At 40.6% G+C, this 24269-nt stretch overlaps 4 protein-coding genes across 4 annotated transcripts; 1 reads left to right on the forward strand and 3 right to left on the reverse strand.

Moving 5' to 3' along the window:
- The first annotated feature begins 698 nt into the window (after positions 1-698).
- Positions 699-1424, forward strand: LOC136004001 (claw keratin-like). The gene has a single exon (XM_065660085.1). The coding sequence runs from the start codon at positions 699-701 to the stop codon at positions 1422-1424; it is 726 nt and encodes a 241-aa protein (XP_065516157.1).
- Positions 1425-2592: 1168 nt separating this feature from the next.
- On the reverse strand, positions 2593-8112 carry LOC136004020 (feather keratin B-4-like). The gene is made up of 4 exons (XM_065660107.1): positions 8004-8112; positions 4003-4087; positions 3474-3535; positions 2593-3278 (listed from the first exon to the last, which is right to left on the reverse strand). The coding sequence occupies exons 1-4, from the start codon at positions 8060-8062 to the stop codon at positions 2927-2929; spliced, it is 558 nt and encodes a 185-aa protein (XP_065516179.1). The 5' UTR covers positions 8063-8112; the 3' UTR covers positions 2593-2926.
- Positions 8113-9361: 1249 nt separating this feature from the next.
- On the reverse strand, positions 9362-10516 carry LOC136004092 (feather keratin 4-like). Its single transcript, XM_065660228.1, has 2 exons — positions 10489-10516; positions 9362-9733 (listed from the first exon to the last, which is right to left on the reverse strand). Exon 2 carries the CDS (start codon positions 9710-9712, stop codon positions 9362-9364), a length of 351 nt encoding a protein of 116 aa, XP_065516300.1. The 5' UTR covers positions 9713-9733; positions 10489-10516.
- Positions 10517-20585: 10069 nt separating this feature from the next.
- On the reverse strand, positions 20586-20936 carry LOC136004074 (feather beta keratin-like). Its single transcript, XM_065660198.1, has one exon. It carries the CDS (start codon positions 20934-20936, stop codon positions 20586-20588), a length of 351 nt encoding a protein of 116 aa, XP_065516270.1.
- Positions 20937-24269: the final 3333 nt, after the last annotated feature.

Raw genomic sequence — 24269 nt, forward strand, 5'->3', positions numbered from 1 at the left:
GTTACTGAATAGGACCTGAGGCACAAAGGGTGTTTCATATTTGTAAGCAGTTTAAGAAAGGTATAAAAGCTGACTCTACTCCTAGCCTCTCCATCCACATCTCCTGGTTTAGCCTCCTTGGTGAACAGGGTAAGTCTGATTTGGTTCAACCTTTATGCTTCTCAAGCTTTTTTCTGTTGATGCTAAATTCTACATGATGTATGGATTGGCAGGGTAGAGAACTGTGAGAGACAGAAGGTGTTATTCTTAGAACAAAATGGGAAGTTTTACTATGCCACTGAGAATAACCATTTCCCAGACATTTTTGTTCCAATTCAGGAATTGCAAGCTTTATAAATTTAAAAATATATCAAAGTGATCACAGTATCTACCACCTTGTAGTAGTATTTGCACCAGAAGGGTAAATATTCCTATTTGGAACTTGGGTACTACTGGGGAATCAATACGAAACTACAGAAATAGCTGCCTATATCTGACACTTCTTTTATTAACATGCTGTAAACATATTACCAAACTTTAGTGTGTTTCAGCTCTTGTTAATATATTAGATTCATCATGCTACAAGCAAGAGCAGTTGATATCAAGTGGCATACACTCTACATGACACTAGATGTCTGCATCTAGTGTCAGGTGAACATTTCTGCATTTGAAACCTGCTTACTACTGTGCATTGCAGACTCAGAGCCAACACCAGAAGGATGTCCTACTACAGTGAGTCCTGCCGACCCTGCGAGGTGACCTGCCCTCAGCCCATTGCCGAGAGCTACAATGAGCCCTGTGTGCAGCAATGTCCTGACTCCAGAGCAGTGATCTTCCCCCCACCAGCTGTGGTGACACTGCCGGGCCCCATACTCAGCTCTTTTCCTCAGGAGAGCGTTGTGGGATCGTCAGGTCCAGCCTTGTTGGGAAGGTCCTTTAGTTCCCAAAGCTCTGGAGGCTACGGGGGCTCTCTGGGTTTGGGGAACTATGGAGGCTCCGTGGGCTATGGGGGTTCCCGAGGCTATGGGAGCTCCCTGGGCTCGGGGGGCTATGGGAGCTCCTTTGGTTTTGGGGGCTATGGAGGCTCCTTGGGCTTGAGGGGTTATGGAGGTTCCCGGGGCTATGGGAGCTCCTTTGGTCTGGGGGGCTATGGTAGCTCCCTGGGCTATGGGGGCTTCCGGGGCTGTGGAGGCTCCTCTGGTACAGGGGGCTATGGGGGCTCCTTTGGCTTGGGAGGCTATGGAGGCTCACTTGGGTATGGCCATTCCCTAGGTTATGGAGCTGACTTGGGCTATGGGGGCTCCCTGGGCTATGGGGGTCAATACGGGTCCAGTGGCTTTGGCAGCTGTGGGAGGTCCTACAGCTCTGGCTTCTCCTCGTGTGGCACTGGCATTACCTCCCAGAGGTGGGGCAGGTCCCGCCGTGGGAGCTGCGGGGCTTTCTAAAGCCCACAGGATGGAGCCCAGAACCAGCAATAACCCTGAAGCAAGGATCACGGCACCAGGATGTGAAGCAAGAGCCATGGGGACCAGCAGCATGCATCAGCTGCCCTGGCATGGGGCTTGAGGGGGCTGTGTGTGCCCAGCAGCTCACTGCCCTGTGCCACAGTGTGCCCTGGCTGCATGACTGAGCCCCGGTATCTCCTGCATCATTCTATCACTTTGGCTGTCCCATGTGTCCTGCACAGAGCACTGGTACCAGAGCATGATACCTTCATCACACTTGTATTCCCCTTGTACTGCCTTGATTCTCTGTGAATGGCTTATTTCTCTTTAGCATTAAATCTCCGTGGTGTTGCATATGAACTTCTCCAGTTTTCATTTGCCTTTAGTCTCCTCGAGGAGCAAAACTCCTCGGTATACTGAGTCAACTTAACAAACAATCTGCCCTGCTCAATCACTTGGTAAACTGTAGAATGAAAGTTTAATTGGCATCCTTAAGGCATCAACAGCATTGTGTTAATGAATATTTGCTTAGCAACTTAACAGTCATTATCTTCAAGGTTCAGAACAGGGCAGGGGGGTAATTGTTTTAGCTCTGAGGACTTCTGGTGACACCCCAAAGGCCCCCAACTCACCACTTAATTTAGCAACCAATTCCACCTAATTGCAGCATTCCTTAACTAGCATCCAACCAGAGAATAATACAGTGTCTGGGTTTTTTCCATTAGTTGAATTTTAAATGTTTTTCTTGATATTTACCACCATTCCTTGCAATTAGCAAAATCTTCATAATCTCAAAAGTGAGTATGAAAATAATACTAGAGATTGCTAGGATTTTATGAGCTAAAAAAGTTGGGATTCCAAACCATGAAACTATGTATTTCCTGTAAGACAACATTAGCTTGCCCACCTCTTTCCCCTCATTGATTCTTAGGCAGGAATTTTAATTTCATATTGTACTTAGGCAAGTGTGACTGAAGGAAAATATACCCTCTAAAAGAAGGGGTATTACTCATTACTTACATTTATCTGTGCTTACCTCCTTTCCTAATTGGTAGGGTAAGAGCTAAATGATGATCTACGTGTACTGACAATTTATGCGTAAGCAAATTTCTCCAAGAGAAGGCTCCAAAGAGGAAGAGCATAGCAAGACACATATTATGATGCACCATAAATTTAATGAGAAGTAGAATTAAAAAAAAATGTGCAGCATAAGAAAGCAGTAGGGCTGAATCTGGATAAAACTAATCATCCATTTCAAGGCAATGCTTTACAGCTGGACACCCGACTCCTATATGCAACAATAAAAGTTATGTTTTTCACCTCATTGATAACAGAGAAAGGCATTCAATCAGCAATGCCAAGCTCCTGCAACCCCAGTAGCTCAGGGGAAAGCTGAGGGTGGTCAGCAAGCATATGGCCATGGGCATGAACTCAGTCCTGCATTCAGATCACACTTGTAAGCTTCTGGTTGTTCGTTTGATTTGTTTTCCCCCAAGGCTTTATCAAGGCCCACACCGGTTGTAGCGGCGGTAGGACCTCCCATAAAGGCCACCTAGACCTGAATAGCCAAGGGTCCCAAGTCCCAAGGAGCTGCCAGAGGAGATGGGGACCCCTCCAGCATTGAGAGCATCCCCTACAGCTGCAGATGCTGAAGATCCCACTGTGGTATTTTGTGGGAAGGAGCTGAGGATGGGTCCGGGCAGGGTCACCACCACAGGAGAGGGCTGGATCACATACGTTGAATCCTGGCACTGCCTGACACAGGGCTCATTGCAGCTATTCGCCAGTGGGGTTGGGCCACAGGAGGTGGGAGCACACAGGTCATAGCAGGACATGTTTGAAGGGTGGAACTGCCTGTAATACAGGGAAGGAAATAAATACAAGAAAGAAGTTGTAATTATAGTCATGTAAATTAAGCTGCTAAGATGATGGAGCATGCAAGAGACTATATGGCAAACGGAACAATGTGTTTGTCTAAGGTTCAAAGGAGACTTCAATGAAACTCAAACTTCTGTATGCTACAGAGGACAGCTGAAGGGGTAGCTCTACCTGCTCCTGAGCAGTCTTTGATAGCTCATTTCCCACAACACTCTTCCAGGATGTGTGCAGCCCTGCAACATGAGGGAAGCAAGGGACAAAGCTTACGATCTCCTGTATGACATGGCTAGGAGAAACCTTATTTTCACAGTATCCTGGTGCAAGAAGAGATGCTTGCTCAGCACACTTTTGAAAATTTGAGCCCTCTTATCTGTCTACAGAAAAAGCTCTGAGAAAGCCAAAATCTCTGCACAGATTCTCCACATTCACTTCTAGCTGCTGAACAATTCACATGCAGAGATCTGAACATCTTGGAACTGAATGATCCAGAAAAATGAGTCTGAAGTCCTGTGGCCAGCAATTGCCACCCTTCAAAGAACATCTACATTCTTTCAGAGAAAGATCTACTCATGGGTCTCACACACACACACTGATAAAGGGCATAAACCTTAGAATGCTATTGACAAGACAGTGTAAAAATAAAGTGACATAGAGACAACAATTCAGGACATTGAAAGATAGAAAACAGATTCAGACTTACCCTTTCACCAAGGAGAAAAAAGCAGAAGTGGACAGCAGCTCTCACTGTGCTGGTTTTTATACTGTTTCCTAGAGTGCCTGAGGACCTGAGACATAACAGCATGTAGCTATTTACCAGCTAATTGTTGAAGACTTCTTGTATGCAAAATATTCCCAGAGAATGATTTACTTTTTCCTCACTGTTTGTATTTATTGCCTTGATTTAGTTTCCTCATCATAATGTATGCATTCCACTGGAGAGGTTTCTTTTATCTTAAGATCTTATGAGCCCAGTTAATTCCTGGTCAGATCAGCTGATTCATCTGAGTTACTAAAGAAATTATTTTGCATCCTAAGGACAGTATACGCAATGTACATAATTTGACACAGATGAATACATATATTAAAGACATATGTGAACTCCCCTGTGAAATCCTCTTTCCATCTTCTTAGAGAGCAGAAGTTTTTGACACATTCCTTTCTGAAAAGGCCAGAAGTTACCATTTCTGACTATTGGACTGTAGTTTTACCAAATTCTTCTTGAACAACCAGACAGCTGCACAGATTCAGCAAATAAGATTGTTACAGACAACACTTAGTAGAGCTAATTACACTTTTCCAGTCTCCAAGGCACTTATTGGGAAATAGATTATTTGAGGGAACATGTTTTACTTTCTTGACTCAGGAGACAGGATGAAAGAGTATAGGCAGCCTGACTTATTCTTTTAATATTAAACTACTACACTTCCATAAGGGAATTTGAGACACAGTTCTTCAATTTGGGACCTGAGTGTCAAAGTCCTTAATCTAAGGAGTCTGCAGTTTTAGCTTTCTTCTTACTACATCAAACTCCAGGAAAACAATTGAGATCAGATTGAGAATGCATGTGAATTTTAGCCTACTCAGAGACACTGGCACTCAGAGTCTTGTACAAGTTTACCTATGGGGTCATTAAAGACGCCAAACAGTTTTACATTTGCCATTAAACTATAATTTTCCCCTACTGTGTCTTGAACTATTATACAAAATTATACTCCAAATTAATGGTAGCTACTTACAGCAGTTTATAATATTCTTGTTCTTTTTTTCATCTTTTGAAAGCAAATAATGTTGTCTTCATTTTGCATGGCCTTAAAGACCTTTGCAATGTGCAACAACTCAATTTCTTTTCAAAGACAATCTCTAGATTAAAAAGTAATTATATGCAATGCATGAGCAGTCTTTAGGGGAGGGATCAGTATTTGAATCTCACCTGTTGTCTCCTAATGCTTAAGTCACTTAGCTAGAGACATGCAAATGATCTCTGAACTGTGAGTATCTTCAAGAAGATCTCCTGGGAAATAAATGCTTACTATACACTTCTGAAGAACAAAAGTCTTCAAAGTTCGCAGCATGTTTTCCTCAATGGCTCAGATGTGCAAATGATGCATTATCAGAAAATGTGAAAGTATTGGACACTATTTGAACATGATCAGCATTTACAGTTGGTTACCAAGATAACTAACGAACTTCTCAAACTTCGTCACATTGGTGCCACAAACTGATGTACTTCCATTTTTTACGTAAAATATAAGTAAGTCTTTCCATGAAATCATGTTAAAAACCTCTTTCCAATCATCAGCTACTGGATGCCCTTAGGTATGTGATGATCTCCATTAGTGACACTATTGGTTGAAGTTCTATCACCTGAGATTTACCAGTCTTTCCCTAATGCTCTTACCAATGCACATACAGAGACACACTACTATGGTACCAAAACATAAAAAAACATCTTCTTTTATAGGAATAACTACCTATTGACCATAAGAGAAGCATGTGGGTTTGAAAACAAGCTCATCAAAAGGTATGATGATGATAAAATGAATCACAAGTCCTCTTGTGAAGGTGATCATATGTCAAGTTAGCCTGGCTGGCTCAGTCTCCTTATCCCAGGAGCAAAAAGCTTTGGGATGTTGCATATTGGGATATTACAAAGAGTAGTGATCCTAACTCTCATAGCCACTTATCAGGGATAAAGTTGTACACTCAGAACTGAAATGACAAGCTCCTGCTGTGACAGCGGTGGTACTTTCATGGGCCAGTGTAGCCAAACTGCTGAAGTGCAGACAAAATTCTCAACCAAATTAAATTTTGACTTCTTCATATTTTGGGAAGGTGGAGTCAGTATGATGGAGCCAGGCATATTTAATGGATGTAAATCAAAAAAGATGAAAGAGACACTGTGGATTGTGGTTTTCATCCAACATCAGGATAAGCCCAGACAATAAACATAAACAGCAAACAAAACCATTTCATTAGTGGGAATGCAGCCACATGCAAGAAAAGAAAACCAAAACAAACAAACAAAAAAGACAAACCAACCCACAAACAAAGAAACCTAATAAATGCAGAACCTAGTTAGTAAATGTGTAAATGTGCAAGAAAGTCTCAGATCCTCCAGACAGCCCAAGAAAGCTGTAAAAGCCCTTGGTCTTCAGAGCCTTCCTGCCTCACACCTTATCCCTGTATACACATCAGACAATACAATACTGGTTTGAGTTTTACAGAATTTGATACTGAGATACATTTTCAATGTCAACAGTAGTAAATATTTATTATCCTGCAAAAACATCTCATGTTATTCTTTTTCTTATGGGGCAAACTTGTTCCAGCTCTTCACTGATAGGTATTAACAGATGTGAGTTTATAAAGTGAGATAGAGAAGATGCAGACTGTGCTTTTGTTCAGACTATGTGTACTCTACCATGTACTGGGGTTTATGCTGCTGTTTCATTGTTTAATACTATGTTTTATTGACAGATGCTGCCTGATTTTGTAGACCCCAGTCTAACATGGTATGACATTTCCAAAGCAAACATGATAATAACTTGAGAGGTAGCACCTGAGCTTGTCATGCCTAGAAAGTTCTCTGTAACATTATAATCTAGCTCATATACTGTAGCAGTGTCTAAACTAGTTTCTGATCAACTACAAAATCATACAGAGAAACCTTTTACTTTGGTTCTGTGCTACGCTTGTAGCTACAATAAGTTTTAACCCAAATTAGGCAGTTCTTTCTGCTACAGTTTCTGATCACTTAAGGAACAGATCCTAACTTTGGAAAAAGTGTCCATGCACAGGGCTTAAATTTGCAAAGAGCTTTGAAAGATTTGATTTGAAGAAAGCTTAAGGGGGAGCTGCAGAAGGGGATTGCAACAGTAGGAAAATGTAATTTATCATGAGAAATGCCATTCTCTGTCCACCTGGATATGTTAAAAATACCTGCACTGTTACCTCAGCCATTATTCTTTCCAGCCATATTGATACTGTGGAATTATAACTTCTCTGCTGTGTTAGATACATAGGTTTAAGCCATAAGAGAAAGCAACTTTTCAACAGCTGCAAATGAGTGATGACTTCTTTGGAATACATCTTCTTTGAGCAATAGCTTCAGCTGAGATATAAAAAATATATATTTAATTCAGATAAAACTTCTGCTATATTATAATATCAAATTGCTAAATTTCCATTCTCTTCTGTTGTTTATTAAGAAAATCTAGTCCTTAAAATTATTAATTCTTCAATGGGACTGATGAAACTCCTTTAATTTAGTTCCAGTAATGACTGTAGTCAGTATAACTTCATCAACATCTTTCCCTGTCTTTAATTACAGTTCAACATCAGTCAGTACAGACACAAAGACTCCAAGAAAGAAGTTTTAGAGATATCAGGCTGTGAGTTGTATGGGCTGACAGGACATTGAATCATCCAGAGCCTTCAGGCAGAGCTTTTCAAAACTTCTTCATGTAAAGACCAAAGCTCCCCATCTCTAAACACCACTTTTATTACAACACAGCCAGCCAAAGCAATGCCTGATAAAGTACAGATCTACCAGACACAACAAATAGGAGTCAGTTTATAAAGACACACTAAGAAAGGCTTAGAACTTCAAATCTTTTCATCTTCTCCCAGACATGCTTCCAGGCCAGCAAATTTCAAAGACCAATTCCACACAGCTTTCTCTTCCTTCCCTCTGAGACTTACCAGGGCCTGATCTCAGATGCCAAGAGGTTCTGCACCCACCAGAAAGCTCTAAGCTCCATTCAGAGGAGTGTTTCAACTTACTGCATCTCCCCCACCACCTCTACCCTGAGCTATCTCAGCTGTGCTGAGGAAAAGCATAATTTCTCCCTCCTTTTAAAGGAGTCTTCCAAAGTACCGCAGATAAGATAAAGAAAACCACAATCATCTTCTATGTTGCTCAGGTAATAGTACATATATCCTATTTGTACAACAAGCTGAGGAGTGGATGTAGTGCATCAGAAAAAGGTTTATCTCTATAATTTTGAGTGTTCCTTGTAAATTTTCCTGCTGTATCTGTCTATCCTCTTTTTTACAAGGATACTCTCATCTATTACATCTATGGAAGGATAGCAGAAACAGTAATCCCCTCAGTGAGCTTTGCACTGAATTTTCCCCTTCTCAAATCAGCTTATTGCTCCATTCTCATCCCCATTCAAAGACATTAATCTCAAACCAAACATATTCTCATAAAGCAGGAATATTGAAACAGTTAAAGAGCCTTTTTCCATCATCATGGTACTGTAGGGAGAAGGTCTTTAAAGTGTAACAGAAGAAGCTTCCTTAGTTTAAAATTCCTGCTTATGCAACAACAGGAGGCACACCTATTACAGGTGACCATCCTCACTTTCCAGGCTTTGATAAATGATCTCAGGCTTGATTTAGCACACACAGACAACAGAAAATCTTCTTCCACAGCTGCAGTCTGACTCGTTCTCCTTTGGCAATGGCTATGAAGTTATGTACACAGTGTTTTCTGGAACTGGTGACTTGTAAAGGGACTTGGTTCAGTACAGATAAGCTGGAAAAGGGGCTGGGGAAAAAAAGAACTACAGGCCAACTCAGGTTATGATGCAGCACAAATTTAATGAGGCTGAGGAATGGAAGGAAGCAATGTAAAGTATAAGGAATACATTTCCATGGTCCATTAAGGACAGTACCCACTCATCCCTCTCACAATGACACACTCAGCAAAATGAGATCTTCCTTCTTTGTTTAAGTGAACTGTAGTAGTTCAGCCATGCAAAACAATTTCTAATAATTACATATTTTTCTAGTCATTTTCAATTACAAAAAAAAAAAAAAAAACAAACCAAAAAGCATGAGAGAGCAAGACTTTTTATCGGAAATGTAAAGTAAAGCATAACAAAAGTAAGACAAGCATAGGCCTGATTTTAGGAGATGCCAAGCTCCCACAGCTCCATAAACTTCAGGTTGTGGGCATCTAACACCGCATCTGAAAACCATGGCCATGAGCTCAGTCCTGTGTCGAGTCCTGCTTCAGCGTTCCTGGTCATTTCTTCTTGCTTGCTCCTCACGCTTTAGCATGGCCCATAGAAGCCACTGCGGTAGGTGTTGTAGCGACGGTAGGGCCGGCTGTACCCACTGCCCAGGCCTGGATAGCCAAAGCTCCCTAATCCCAAGGAGCTCCCAGAGGAGATGGGCACCCCTCCAGCATTGAGAGCACTCCCGACAGCAGCAGATGCTGAGGATCCCACTGTGGTGTTCTGGGGGAAGGAGCTGAGGATGGGTCCGGGCAGGGTCACCACCACGGGAGAGGGCTGGATCACCACTGTTGAGTCCTGGCACTGCCTGACACAGGGCTCATTGCAGCTATTTGCCAGTGGGGTTGGGCCACAGGAGGTGGGGGGGCATAGGTCATAGCAGGACATGTCTGTGGGATAGAGGTAAATCTGAAACACAAAAGAAGGAAGAAATGCGATACAAGAATTTAAATCAAACTGTATTTGTACAGCTTGAATTCTCTGATTAGGGAAGTTTATCACAAACAAGATGATATTCAACAGGTTGATCTTGAATTTTCTCTAAGGAGACCTCTCTTGGAGGTCCCTTTGCCAAGTTTTAGAGAGTGGAAAATAGAAGATTAAACACTTAAAATTTCTTCTATATGAAATAGAAACAGGCAGCTGAATCCAGGAACACTTCTGGTTTTGTGTATTGTTAATATTAAAATCATTAGCAGATCTTACAAGTTACAGTGCAAATCTGTCTGTAGTTTTTTGGAGGATGGAGAAGGTCACTCCTTGCTTACAGAAGAACTAAGAACTGAGTTTCAAAGGCAGGCATAGGCTCTATGTGGAGAGCTTGCAATCCAGAGCTGCCTGTATTGGCTACTATCCCAGTGTTTTTCTTATCTGGCCTTAGGTGAATTCTCCACAGACCAGCATACTACTCTGAACAGACACAAGAATTCACTACAGGCATTTTATGTTCAGCTGCAGGACCTGAAAACTTGTTTGGTTCCCAAAGTTGAATAAATACACCTAACTTTCTAACTTGTGGTTAATCACCCCATTCAATGATTTTAGTAACTGACCACCAACAGAAAACTTCCTGTTTCATGCTACAACATTTGGGAGGAAAAACTACAAAATCATCAGGGTAACAGCTCGACACAGAAAAAGAGAAGAAATGGATTCAGACTTACCCTGTTCACCAAGGCAAAGAAGGCAAGAGAAATAGGTGGAAGAGTCTTGAGTTGTTCAGGTTTTTATACTGAGTCCCAGGTTGCCCAACAACTTAGGACATTCTTTGCGCATGAAGTTATTTATGAGCCACTACTGATTACATGGTTTTTTGCCTTAGTATTTGTGTGTATTAGTGCTTCACTTCCTTATCTTGTGGCATGAATATCTGACCACAAGTCTCTTTCATCTTAAAATATTCTGGGCCAAGTTAATTTCTCCAAACACTAGAATAATTAATTCAGAAGGATTTATTCTGCCTTCAAAACCCTTTTGGATTTGCTTGGTGTCATTAAAGGAGCTTAAGCTTAATTTACATAATACAGTCCCTTGTACACTTCTCTGCAAGGTAAATACTGTTGGAAACCATGAAGAATTTCAGCTTTTGGAAATCAGCCCATGAGCACTTGTAGTTTGTGGATTCAAGCTGCTTTTAGAGAAAAGGGAGACTGAATTTTGCAGAAAATAGCCAGGAATAAAAAACTTTTCACACAACTCCAGCCCCAAAATTAGAGAAGAAACACAAAAGGGAGAGACACTGAAGAACCCTGTCAGAATCAGGAGAAACTGAAGTGTTATGGCTGTGTGCAAAGGCTGAGACATACCTAGAAAAACACACCAGATAAGGTTCCTTTGTCATGGAAGAGGAAACAAAAAAGAGTATTAGAAGTCCAGTCTAATGAGATAATATTAAGTGGTAGCACTTCTGTGAAAGAGTCTGTCTCTAATCCTGGGTCTAACCACTTAGGAGTTCTTTACAGAATCCACAAATACACTTTTATTCTTATTTCAGATCTCAAAATATCATCAACTGGCTTTAGGTTAACTTCCACATGCACAAATAAGTTGCATTGTTTGGTGACACTTGTTCTCAAGGAAGAGTTCTGCAAAAGATAATCATTTCCAAAAGTCAGCTGTGGAGGCAGACATCACATACGTGAATTCTTCCTTTCTTCTTGCAGCATTCATTTCTCCAGCTATGCTACAACATTTGGTACAGATGTGCTGTAGACCAATGGTACCAGTTGGAGAAGTATAAAAAGTATACAAAGTGTCAATAACTTCTTCACTTGTGGTCAATTTTTCTGTTACTTTGCAGCAGTCTTTGGATTGCACAATGAAATTGAGCCTTTTGGGGAGTGTGGGGGGATGCAGGATAAATAATAAATGAGTAAAATACATAAGCAATCCTACACACAGAGATCAGTACCGAAATTTCTGCTCTCCTAGCACTTGAACTACTGAGACATGTAAATCATCTTTAAATTAGGAGTGTCTTTATAAAGATCCCCTGGGAAGAGAAACTTGTTTGGCTTGGTCATAGGCTCCTGAGAACTTCAAAGTTTATCAGAAGCTTTTATTAAAGTGCTAAGCATGCAGAAGATCATATGTGCAAATTTAAGATACATGACCCATATTTGAATTCTTATATCATTGTTATAATAATATATTATTAAGATTTGAGAGTGCAGGTCAGCTATTGGGTTCTAAGATTTATGTCACTGTTCCTAGCTGCAGGAATTAAAGTATTTTATTTTTAATTAAAGAAATAGCTCAAGGTTTAGTTTAAACCATAGCCTCTTTCAAGGAGATTCCCAGATAAATTGGCCAAACTTTTCTACGTTCACCAACACTCTCCATTCCTCAGTACTTCTCTATAATCTAAGGGGTAGGCAGCTTCTTTTCTCCAGGCTAAACAGCCCTAATGTTCTCAGCCTGTCTCCATATAGGAAGTGCTCCAGCCCCTGATCATCCTCATGGCCTCCTCTGGACTTGCTCCAAGAGCTCCATGTCCTTCTTATGTTGAGGACACTAGAGTTGGACACAGTGCTCCAAGGGAGAGTCTCAGACTATAAGTTTCAAATAAAAAAGACCTAGCAACATTTTCAGAGCTGTCTACAGCCTTCCTTGAAAAAAAAAAAAATTTTTTTCCTAACTCCAACCAATTTATTATACAGGCAGAAATGACTTCATGGTCCCGTCTTTGACGTGAATGCAAGTGAGTGAATCAGAAGTTCACAGGGTTTTTTGTATGATCAAGGACAGACCTATATATTCAGATTATAATTAGAATTCTTTGCATAATTTGAGAACATCCTCCTGAGACAACAGTGACGAAATGTCTGAACAAAAAACCTTAATCAGAATGGAACTGGAAGCTTACTCACTGTAATCCCTTTGTAATGGCCCCAGACACAAAAGTGACTCTAAATGTGTGCATGGAGAAAAAGACACACAGAAAATGGACATTTCAAAGGAATTAAGAGCACCATCCACAATCTTTTTTTTTTTTTTTTGTAATGAATTAGCTTATATAAAGAAATTGATGCCTTGGAGGCTTTGAGAAGCTGAATTAATCTGAAAGAGTTCTAGCAACTCAGAGCTCTCCTTTCTCTCACCATTCACAATGGTTCTGATAGTTCTTGCTTTTATCTCAAAACTCATTCTTAGCTAATTGTATTAATATAGGTGCTTATTGACAACATTAGGAGCAATCTGTGTGTCCTGCACACCATTTGAAGTTCACAGAATAATCCATGGCACCTGCTTCCAGGTGACTGAGGGTGAAATCTGCTTAATGCCCTCATGGTGTTAGCAATTTCTGGCTTATTGCTTAAAACAGAAGATGTATCTATAGCATAAGGTTGTTCAACTTAGTCAGACTGGATGCCTTTACCTGGCACTGCTATTTTTATTGCAACCCACCACTCGGTATTTGCTATAATTTGTTATTTAGCCCAGGCAGATGAGTGGCACTGCTGTATGTGTAATTTCAGATGCCTTTTGGTGTAGGCAAAGCTTATGATTTGAGCTTTGCAGCTTCAGCTTCTGCTGCTCAGGGAGTTTCCCTCAGGGCGAAGGTGTTCAAATATGGGTAGATAAGTAGTCCTTGAGTTCATACATTAACATATCTATTTTCATTGTTAATGTTATTCAAATACTGTTACAAACAACTTTCAAATGGCTAAAGTTTGAGGTTTGGTTTTGCATCTGGCTGTGGTCTGATAAACTTCATCAATTTACATTACAATTTCCCTTTTTGACAAAAAACTACTGCATACAGATCTGTGGGGTATTTCTGCAAAGAACCAGGTGCAGCGTGGTCATTAGGCTGGAATAAAATGGGAACAGTAAAAGAAAACAACAACAAAACTTAATTTACCTTGGAGGGAAGAAATTATTTACTCTCCAGAACCACTGCAAAACACTGCTCCCCACATAGATGGCCTTTAGTTATTACTTAAATATATTTGAAATGGAGATTTTCATTATATTTCAGATTGTAAGAGTGCAATCAGTATTTCTCTACCCAAGGTCCTATGCGTCAGACATCTTCCTTCCAGAATGATGCCTTGGTGCCACCCAGGCTAATGAATGTGTGCTTGTAATCCATCACCTCAGAGCAAGGGATTGACAATAAATATTGGTATAAAACCTTTTCACCAGGCATTATTTCTGCCAAGCATTACATGAGCCATCGCTCAGATGCATTTTTCTGCAATTAGATTCCAGGTCCCTGATTTTACATTTACTTCCATTAGTCACTTAGGAAGGAAAAGATCACAGACTTCTTGTTTGGAGCTGGAGACCCAGGACTAACACACATCCTTTTAAAGCCTTCCTATGCAGTAAGAAAGGAAAGGTTTTCATGCTCAAAATAGAATTTGAAATTAGATTTTCACGCAGGGTGAAAATTCAACTTGTTGCTTACCCTGCAGATACCTACAACCATTGAGTGTACGCAAGTACCTCTGCCAACCCAACTATTCCAGTCTGTGAAGATACACAGAGGCACCAGCAGTTCAGTTAACAAGATGAGTTACAAATCTAAATTTGAGTAGCCTTAGATAGGTTGGAATTAGTTATAAAAGATATTCAATATGATCTGCAGGGGGAACAGGTCTACTCTGAGAGTATTCCCTTCCAGACTCCTAGTTTTGGGTCCCATTTGGCTCAGAAATGCTTTCCAATGAAGGAGAGAAATTGATAACAAGCACTTCTAAGTGTGTGGTCTTACCTTCATGATGAAAGCCAGAGCAGCAAAGGTACAGCATGTTTACACAAAGTAGATACTATATCAATACATAGTATCCACTTTGCTACAATGTGACTAAATTGTTTTCTCAAACAGTCTCTACTTTCCTAAAACCGATCGACCTTGTATAGGCAATATTCCCCAAGTTTCCTGGCTATAAAACGATCTCTTCACAGAGAAATCATCAGAGGTCATACTTACCTCTAGTCAACATGGAAAAGCAGCTTTTGATTAATAAAACAGAGGAACAGTAAGAAATCTTATCAAAAGTGAGCTGAGAGTTTTTCAAACAAATACCAGGAGACTTGGATAGTGATGCAGCATAAGTTTAATGAGGGCAAAAAGCAGAATAAAAAAGTACAAACTATATATTTCCAGGATTCAGTAAGACAACAGCTAATGTGTCTTTCATCCTGGGTTACTTTTCTCAGTGCTGCTGTGAACTGAGACAATCAAGTCCCGTTCACAGCAATAGAAAAAAAAAAAATATTTCATCAGAAGTATGAAGTACTCGAAGAATAAGACAAGCAAAGGCCTGATTTTAGAAGCTTCCATAGTTCCATGAATTTCAGGTGGAATTGTGGGTGTCCGACATCACATCTGAAAACCATGGCCATGAGCTCAGTCCTGTGTCAAGTCATGCTTCAGCATTCCTGGTCATTTCTTCCTGCTGCTCCTCACGCTTTAGCATGGCTCAGTAAAGCCACTGTGGTAGGTGTTGTAGCGACGGTAAGGCCGGCTGTACCCACTGCCCAGGCCTGGATAGCCAAAGCTCCCTAATCCTGAGGAGTTGCCAGAGGAGATGGGCACTCCCTCAGCACTGAGAGTGCTGCCAACAGCAGCAGATGCTGAGGATCCCACAGCAGTGTTCTGGGGGAAGGAGCTGAGGATGGGTCCAGGCAGGGTCACCACCACGGGAGGGGGTTGGATCACATATGTGGAGTCCTGGCACTGCCTGACACAGGGCTCATTGCAGCTATTTGCCAGTGGGGTTGGGCCACAGGGGGTGGGAGGACACAGGTCTGAGCAGGACATGGCTGTAGGACAAAGAGAAGTCTAAAATAAAATACAGGAGAGAAAGTAAATGTAATAAAATTCTGTATTAAGTTTATAGAAGTCAGGCAGGAGCATAATGTCTGTGACAAAACCTAGAGAAGGTAGTCAGAAAGGTGATGACTTATCAGATCAAAGTCCACGGTAGACAATCTGAAAATAGCATAGAGGTTTCTCTTATCTTTATAAGGCTGCTGGAAGATGCCTCTGCTCTATCCTGGCCTCTGAACTGTGGTGCCAGTCATGGCAAAATATACCCTAAGCCTTACCAGCAAAGGCACCTCCTGTTCTTTGGTAGTTTCCCTTTGCACTGTCTCCCTGAAGTACAATTGTGACTGTGACCAGGAGATGAAGAACAGCAGCTGGATCTCTCAGGAGGCATCAGCAGTGACCCTGAGATGAACACTGACACATAACTGGTTTTAGTGCCTTAATGCTAGAACTTAACTACTAACAGCCCAGCCAGGTCTGTTTGCAGAGCTGTAGAACAGTATTCAAGAAGCATCCTTTGCTCCCAAATGCCCAAATGTTGTATGACCACAGCAGGCAAACTTGGAGTGTGCAGAAGTATTATTTTCCTCATCAGAGGTTTCTGCCTTGATTTGAATTCAATGCATTTGGGTCTCCTGGGATCACCGCCCTTCTGCCTGTGGAAAACAGCACTTAGGGATAGATCCCTGGACTCAGCATGGATTTATGATTTTGCTAGTGCCAGTTTCTGACGATGATTCTGTGTTTCCAGGTTCATTGACTAACTACATCTTTAGCACTAATCTCTAAAATGGAGCATGAAGCTGTTTATTTTGAGAGACAACATGGCCAGTATCCTCTAAACCCTGTCTCATCACACCCTGCTTCACAAGTAAATAAAGCCCTGGTTTTGATAGAACTAAGGCTTTCTAATTTTCCTTCCCAAAGCGGGGGGGAGGATGGAGCTAGCAATATTTGTAAAGAACTAAGAATAACAACAGCAGAAAAGCAATCATCAAAGTAACAGTTTAGCATTTAAAAAAGACACTGGGTAGATTCAGACTTACCTGTTCACCTGGGTGAATAAGGCCAGAGAAGTGGATGGAAAAGTCTTGTCTTGTATAGGCTTTTATACCATGTTCCAGACTGCCAGCAGACCAGAAACATACATTATGCATGAAATTATTTTACGATTTTGCATGCAAAATCCACCAAACTCATCAACCTTTTTTTTCTGACTCAAAATCTCTTTCACTATTGCTCTATTTTTTTCCCTTCCCCTTATTACATTCACATTCCAGTACAGACAAAGCTTTCATCTTCACCAATGGGCACCCACTGAATTGCCTGGAAGACTGTGGTGACTCGTTTGAATTACAGCAGTAATTTTATGTCACCTCCTAAGGCCAATGTAAATTTTATGCTCCATTTTAGTCATCAAGACACTGCTTAAGGGAATATATGAGATGCATAGTCCTTACTCAAGACTTCACTCCTTTAGGTGAATAACCATTTAGGACTGAGGTGGGGACTTGGGCTCAAGCATTTACATTTCAAGGACTTAGCTTTACCACAAGACAAGATGTAGAATAGGTATTCCCAAATTTTGCACTTCTGCACTGTTTCAATCCCACACACAGAGATGAGGTTAAAGAAAATTCAGGCTGGTGAGAACTGCTGATCAGAGACAACAAAACACATTCTAGAGCTGCTTGAATTAACCCACAGTTCTTCATACAAACCCAGTGTATGTATGAATACAGCTAATACACACGTAAGACTGCATTTCTCTACCCAATCATAAATTTAACTTTATTTTCCATGCTAAACTCAACCACACTTTCAATGAAAGAGCTTGATTATTTGATCTTATTACTTTGTGACATTTATTCACTGCCTCTAATTCTCAGTATGATTGCTGTGCAGTCTCTCATCTGAGGAATCACCATTATTCCTACCTGAAATCACTGGGATGTGCAGCATTTTTCACATCAAATTAAAGACAAATGTGGATGTTAAAGATTGCTTTCAAGTATTGGTTCTTAGAACCAGCGTTCTGCCTGAGCCAAGCAATGGCATCAGAAGAAGTTACACCCAGCAGTTCTCCATTACATTAATCGCTACATGAATCTTTTATCTCTGCAGCCTCCAGTGGCCTGCTCTGGCTGTGCTCCAACCTGCTGGAAACACTGGCAAAGATGGAAAGGACACAAAAAGTAGGGATGAAATCTCTCCTCTTAGCACCACTGTCCCCCATCAGGAGATATGAATTAACTCTAAATGAAGAGTGTCTTTGTATATGGGTTGGTCTTGGTCTTCAGAAGAACAAAGGACTTCAAAGTTCAGAAGAGCTTTTTGCTAATGGCTCAAATATGCAAGGTTTCATGTTACCTGATATTCAAGGTACATGACAAGATCTCAGCACTCACATCACCTGGCTAATAACCCAATTTTGAAGTGTGTGAGTCAAGATCACTCAAAGAACTTCACAAAGTAATTCAAGGGAAACACCTTCAGAAATTTTAACGATTTTATTAAAAATTTCCCTAATTGATAAAAAAAAAAAAGCAGCTAAATCTTCATCTTCTTTAAGTACTACACAAGGATTTAAAAAAATGATATTTTAAAAGAAAGAAGTCTACATATTTTAATGATTCTCCACAAGAAAATTCTCCTGTCATAGAATAGAATCATAGAATAGTCAGAGTTGGAAAGGACCTTAAAATCATCTAGTTCCAACCCCCCTGCCATGGGCAGGGACAGCTCACACTAAACCATGTCACCCAAGGCTCTGTCCAACCTGGCCTTGAACACTGCCAGGGATGAAGCATTCACAACATCCTTGGGCAACCCATTCCAGTGCCTCACCACCCTTATAGTAAAAAACTTCCTCCTTATATCCAATCTAAACTTTCCCTGTTTAAGTTTCAACCCGTTACCCCTTGTCCTATCACTACAGTCCCTAACAAAGAGTCCCTCCCTAGCATTCCTATAGGCCCCCTTCAGACACTGGAAGGCTGCTATGAGCCTTTCTATTTAAGAAGGAGAGTCTTTTTCTTCCCTTTCCTCAAAATCTCTACTATCCAATGCTACCTGGAGTCTTCTTAAAAAATTATTTTCTCATAGCTCCTCACCCTATATAAGGGAGAAAACTATCACTTACCTGGAGAATTCATTCCCCTTTCATCTGTAAAATGCCAGCTTTTCCTCCTTCTCACTTCTAGGGACATAAGCAATGTTTCTTGGAGGGTATATAATATTTTTAAACAGTAACAGCCTGCAAATGTTTTCACTGATATTCTGCTAGTTCAGTTTAGATTTCACCCCAAAGATCGAGTGCCTTTGGATCTTGCTTTTTGGGATTAAGTCTGTTGAACAAGGATACTTCTCACTTACAGATCAGTGATGGAGTTTCACATTCCACACACCCAATTACAACCCTTTGTGTAACAACAGAGAGCTCCCTGTCAGTCTGGTGAACTACCAAATTGCCAAAGAGCTGACAAATTACTTACATGAATTGAAATTTGTAGCATCTTTATGTTGACTTCAGAGGCCTGAGTGTAATAGAACAAGGCATTCAGATGATCATCAGATCTCTAAGATGAAAGAAGCTTTGAGGAAGGCTTTTCATTAAAAGCCAGGATGAGGTTAGACTGGTACATAAACCATAAGCAATTTAACTCCTGGGGACAATTTAACTACTGGTGACAAGGTACTAGCTGCAACAAATTTTACGACTGGACTTATTGCAGTGCCTACATCAGGATCTCTTCCATTTCCCCCCCCTCAAACCTATTGGTTTAGTAGCTTCAGTAGCTGTTGCAAGTTTCGTTTAAATCTCAGCTCTGTCTTTTAGCAAAAACAATTTACTTGTGAGGATTTCTAAAGGTTTTAATGCCTGCATGTGCTGTATTTATTTTGTGTTGTCATGCTTCATTCCTTGAGCCCATGTTAGAATTCTGTAGGGCTGCAGTCAGGACAGTAAAGACAACTTAGCTCTCATCAGAAGCCCTAAAAGACACAGTACTTATGCAGTAAATAGCAAGTAAATACATCAAATATTGTTGTTGAAGATGCTATGTGTATCCCTTCTTTGAGACTTCCGCTGTTTTACTTCAGTAAAAGTAATGTTTTCATGTTTTACTTCACAAATCCAAGCATTCAAACAGTGATTTGGCAGTAAAAGAATGTAAATCTTTCTTTGTACCCTGCAGCTCCACATCAGAGTAATTGAGAGTGTGAATCACAAGATTCCTTAAAATAAACATCATTATATGCTGACTTAGATACCCTGGCATTGTGCTAGATCATAGAACACTTCCAGCTTTGAGAATAATTTCTTGGCAGAGATGCAGAAAGCCAAGTAATACGATGAGTCAGTGTGGAATCAATATGCAATTCAGCTGCTAAATTAAACATTTTCTTGATCTGGAGCTCTAAACATATGTTCTTCTCGTATTAGTGGCCCCAGTATTATTCATATCATGTCTCTGGGCAGTGATGATGTAAGCAGTGAAGAATTTCACACAGAAAAAGTCTCAGAAGAAGGTGGGTGAGGAAGCAAAATCAAACAGAGTATCAGAGATGTGATAAAAGCATAACTTTAATAATACTAAAGAGTGAATTGAAATACTGCAAAGCAATAGATTTCAGCATGGGAAGAATGGCACATCTCGTGAATGATTTATTCCATGGACAGAGCTCTTAGTGTAGCATTACACCTTGACAATTAAGTTTCATTCACTGTCTAAATTATAAGTTTTACACCAGGCAGTATCAATTACAGAGTTGTGCAGCAGAACTGCACACTTGATTAGAAATGTAAAATAGTACAAGAGGAGGGCCCTCATTTTAGGGAATTACTAGCTCCCACAGCTCCATAAACTTCAGGTTGTGGGCATCTAACACCGCATCTGAAAACCATGGCCGTGAGCTCAGTCCTGTGTCGAGTCGTGCTTCGATGTTCCTGGTCATTTCTTCCTGCTTGCTCCTCATGCTTTAGCATGGCCCGTAGAAGCCACTGCGGTAGGTGTTGTAGTGACGGTAGGGCCGGCTGTACCCACTGCGCAGGCCTGGATAGCCAAAGCTCCCTAATCCTGAGGAGCTCCCAGAGGAGATGGGTACTCCCTCAGCACTGAGAGCACTCCCGACAGCAGCAGATGCTGAGGATCCCACTGTGGTGTTCTGGGGGAAGGAGCTGAGGATGGGTCCGGGCAGGGTCACCACCACGGGAGAGGGCTGGATCACCACTGTTGAGTCCTGGCATTGCCTGACACAGGGCTCATTGCAGCTATTTGCCAGTGGGGTTGGGCCACAGGAGGTGGGGGGGCACCGCTCATAGCAGGACATGTCTGTGGGATGGAGGCAAGTCTGAAACACAGGATCAGAATTGAATGCAATGTAGGAATCATATTACAGTTACATTTACTGAGCTCAGGACAATAGGAGCTTTCAAATGATCTTTTCTTGGGAACTGAATGGGGTGTGAGATGAGAAAGAAAGCAAATTCTTAAATATGCTACATGAAGATGGAGGCTGAAGTAGTTCACTCTCAGCTGTTGGTGATTCAGTGGAATAGCTGGAAGCAGAACAAAAGGATGCATACCTGTATCATTACTTCCAGTATTTTGATTGGCTGTATGTCTGGAAAGACACTACTGAGATCCAGCTCCAGGTATTCAGAGGATTGTAGTAGTAATTATGAGCAATACCTAGCTACAAATATACTTATGGATAGAGTTCAGCAGACAGCTGGAAAATGAATAATTTTCTAGGTTCCAACTTTGCCTACAAAGAGGTAGAAATTTCAGTATCTTTAAGGATGCTTGAAGCTGATGTCTTAGGAAATCTTTCCCAGACAACTTGTCCACAGTGAACAAGATCTCAACCATATGAGAAAGCCAGGATTTAGAATAATAAAATGGTGAGGGTTGAAAAGGACCTTAACATCATCTAGTCCCAAACCCCTGCCATGGGCAGGGACGCCTCACACTGGACAGAGCCTTGGGCAACAAACAGCCTGGCCTTGAACAAAATATTCCCTGAACAAAATATTCCCTGAATACTCACTGTGTCTGGTTCCAGCATACCATTAAGAACAAAGTTTGCTGTTTCCTATGTTTGTCCCGGTTTGTTGGGTTCTGAGGTCTCCTCTACTTTTGCTATTTTTTTTTCCTTTGTTCTCACAATCCCTGAAACCAGTTCTCTAAACCTTCAGTAGAGAACAGAATTTCAAACCTTGAGTACTGTAAGACACCAGGCAGAGCTTACTGATATGTTTATCAGATTGAAGTCCATGTTGATTACTACAGTAGAAGGTTGAGGGTATGGGATTAAAGTCAATATCCTTGCTGAACTCACTATGGCTATTCTTTTTAATATCAGTATGCATCTCCATTTTATCTTCACTTAGAAAGTGGTATTTACAGTTCAAAAACTTGTGGTTCCATCTAATTGATTTTATAACCCACAGACCTCTGCTTTAAACCTTCCTAATTTCTCTGCTCACCAGCTGTTTCTTTTAGTGTATGTATCATTTTACCCACTTATTTCCCACTGTGCCCAGTAATAAGTTCATCACAATAAAAATGGGCAACGGTGAAAAGCTTCTATGGAATAAACAGCGAGAAGTTTTTTGGATTACATTTCTGGAGATAAATGAACCCACACACTTCCCAAATGCTCTTGTTTTCATATCAACCCAGCTGAAAATTCAGGCATTACAGATGATGGATAAGACTCTTACAGATATAAAAAGCACATTGCTAATTGAAAGATGATTGAGCACAGAGGTCTCTCTAATCATATAATGGTTAGAGTTGGAAGGGACCTTTAAATATCACCTTGTTTCAACCACCTTGCACCGGTATATTACCCATTCAGTTTGTTCATCTTTATTAATATTACTATTATTAGAATTTGGTAAACCACTTAGCATGTCTGAAAGGCCATATTTGAATAAACTTATATCACCTTTTCAAGGATCTATACAGCCAAGTCAGGAGTCCAGGAATATCTGCATTTCCAACAGCAAAACCCAATGTTTTAAAGAGAAAAAGTCTTCCCCCCAACCAAACCAGCAGCTAGCAGAATACTGTGGTGAAAAAAAGAACAGCAAACAAATTGCTAAGAAGGTAAGAATTCAGCAAATAGAAAGAAATAGATTTGAACTAACCTTGTTCATGAGAGAGGAAAAGGTAAGAGAAGTGGTAGGAAGGACCTTGAGTTGAGTTTGCTTTTATACTGCATATCGAATGGCCTCAGGAGCACAGACATCCTTTGTGCATGAAATTATTTGCCAACGAGTATGTCCTGAATGCAAAGTGCTTCCAACTGATTAAATGCCTTTTCCTTACTATTTATTACTTTGTTTTTATTTCCTTATCTTCTGACATAGATATTGCATCACAGAAGTACCTCTCATCTTCTGGTATTATGGAGCAAACTTATTCCAGTGCCACCTTTCAGGCACAACAAACTCTATGTTTCAGTATATGTTCCACCTTAGTCACAAGCAAAAATATTAAGAAGAATTTATACCATGCATAATTCATCATTCAAAGCTGCTCTTTTATTAAGAATATGAGCGTATATCCTTAAGAAATTCTTGTCGCCACCAATGTTTACAAAGCTCCAACTCTAGCCAAGCATAAGAACAGTCCAGACTGAACTTTGATGTTTTGTGAAGGCACAAAAAAGCACAAACATATGCACACCTGAAATTTCACTGAATGCAGTGAGAAAGAATCAAAGCCCTGCGTGAAATACTATTATATTATATCAAATTTATCACCCTATTACACTTCAATAACACAGTCTGAGACACAGCTGATAACACATGGGGACATGTAGATCTATTTATCTGTTCTTCTAAGAAAAGAATCTATATCTCCATTCTGTACCATCTCAGACCACATATATGAATATCACTGAACAAGTCACCTTGAAGACAAATACAAATTTTAAAATACTTTGAGGTATCGTCCCCCACATAAGGGAAAAAACCCCAACACAATACATAAGGACTTGTTTGCCACTGAACATTTTCCCTTGCTATAGACTGAATTACAACAGTAATTACACTGCAAACTGTTGCAATTCTGTTATGTAAGTGGAATATATACACACACTAAATGTTTTTTAACTTTACTTTTCAATCTCTCCTGGACAAGCTGCAGGGTTTGAATCTCTTTGCTGAGCATCCTTCATGGCAATTCCATGACATCATGCTGTCTGAAGATGGCCAATTCCAGGACATTGGTTTCTTTCTTCTTTTTAATCAGCAAACATAGACCAAGGGGCTTATGGCAGAGACTAGTTCTCCAAGCTTTTTCATTCACCAGCAGTACAAATGTACCTTTCAGGACATGCTGTTCTTGGGTAAAGGCCACTTAACAACTGGACACTTTATTCTCCTGAAATTCATTTCTGTAGTTTCTATACTACAGGTCCATTTGCATCGTAGAAAGACGCCTTTCTGTCACCAAGAATGAAGCTATTCTTTGATGTACATCAGAGTGCAATCAGTGATTACTCAGAGATTTGTGTGAATAATTACTTCAGTCACACCAGTTCTGTCAACAGGGCACCAAATACTTGTGGATGCATTCCAGTCCCTTCAATTATTTGTATAGAAAGCACAGTCATAGAAACCAAATTTTAAGCAGAGACTCCATTCAGTCT

This window comes from Lathamus discolor, chromosome 24 (assembly GCF_037157495.1).
Source record: "Lathamus discolor isolate bLatDis1 chromosome 24, bLatDis1.hap1, whole genome shotgun sequence".
In the NCBI taxonomy this organism is placed as follows: domain Eukaryota; kingdom Metazoa; phylum Chordata; class Aves; order Psittaciformes; family Psittacidae; genus Lathamus; species Lathamus discolor.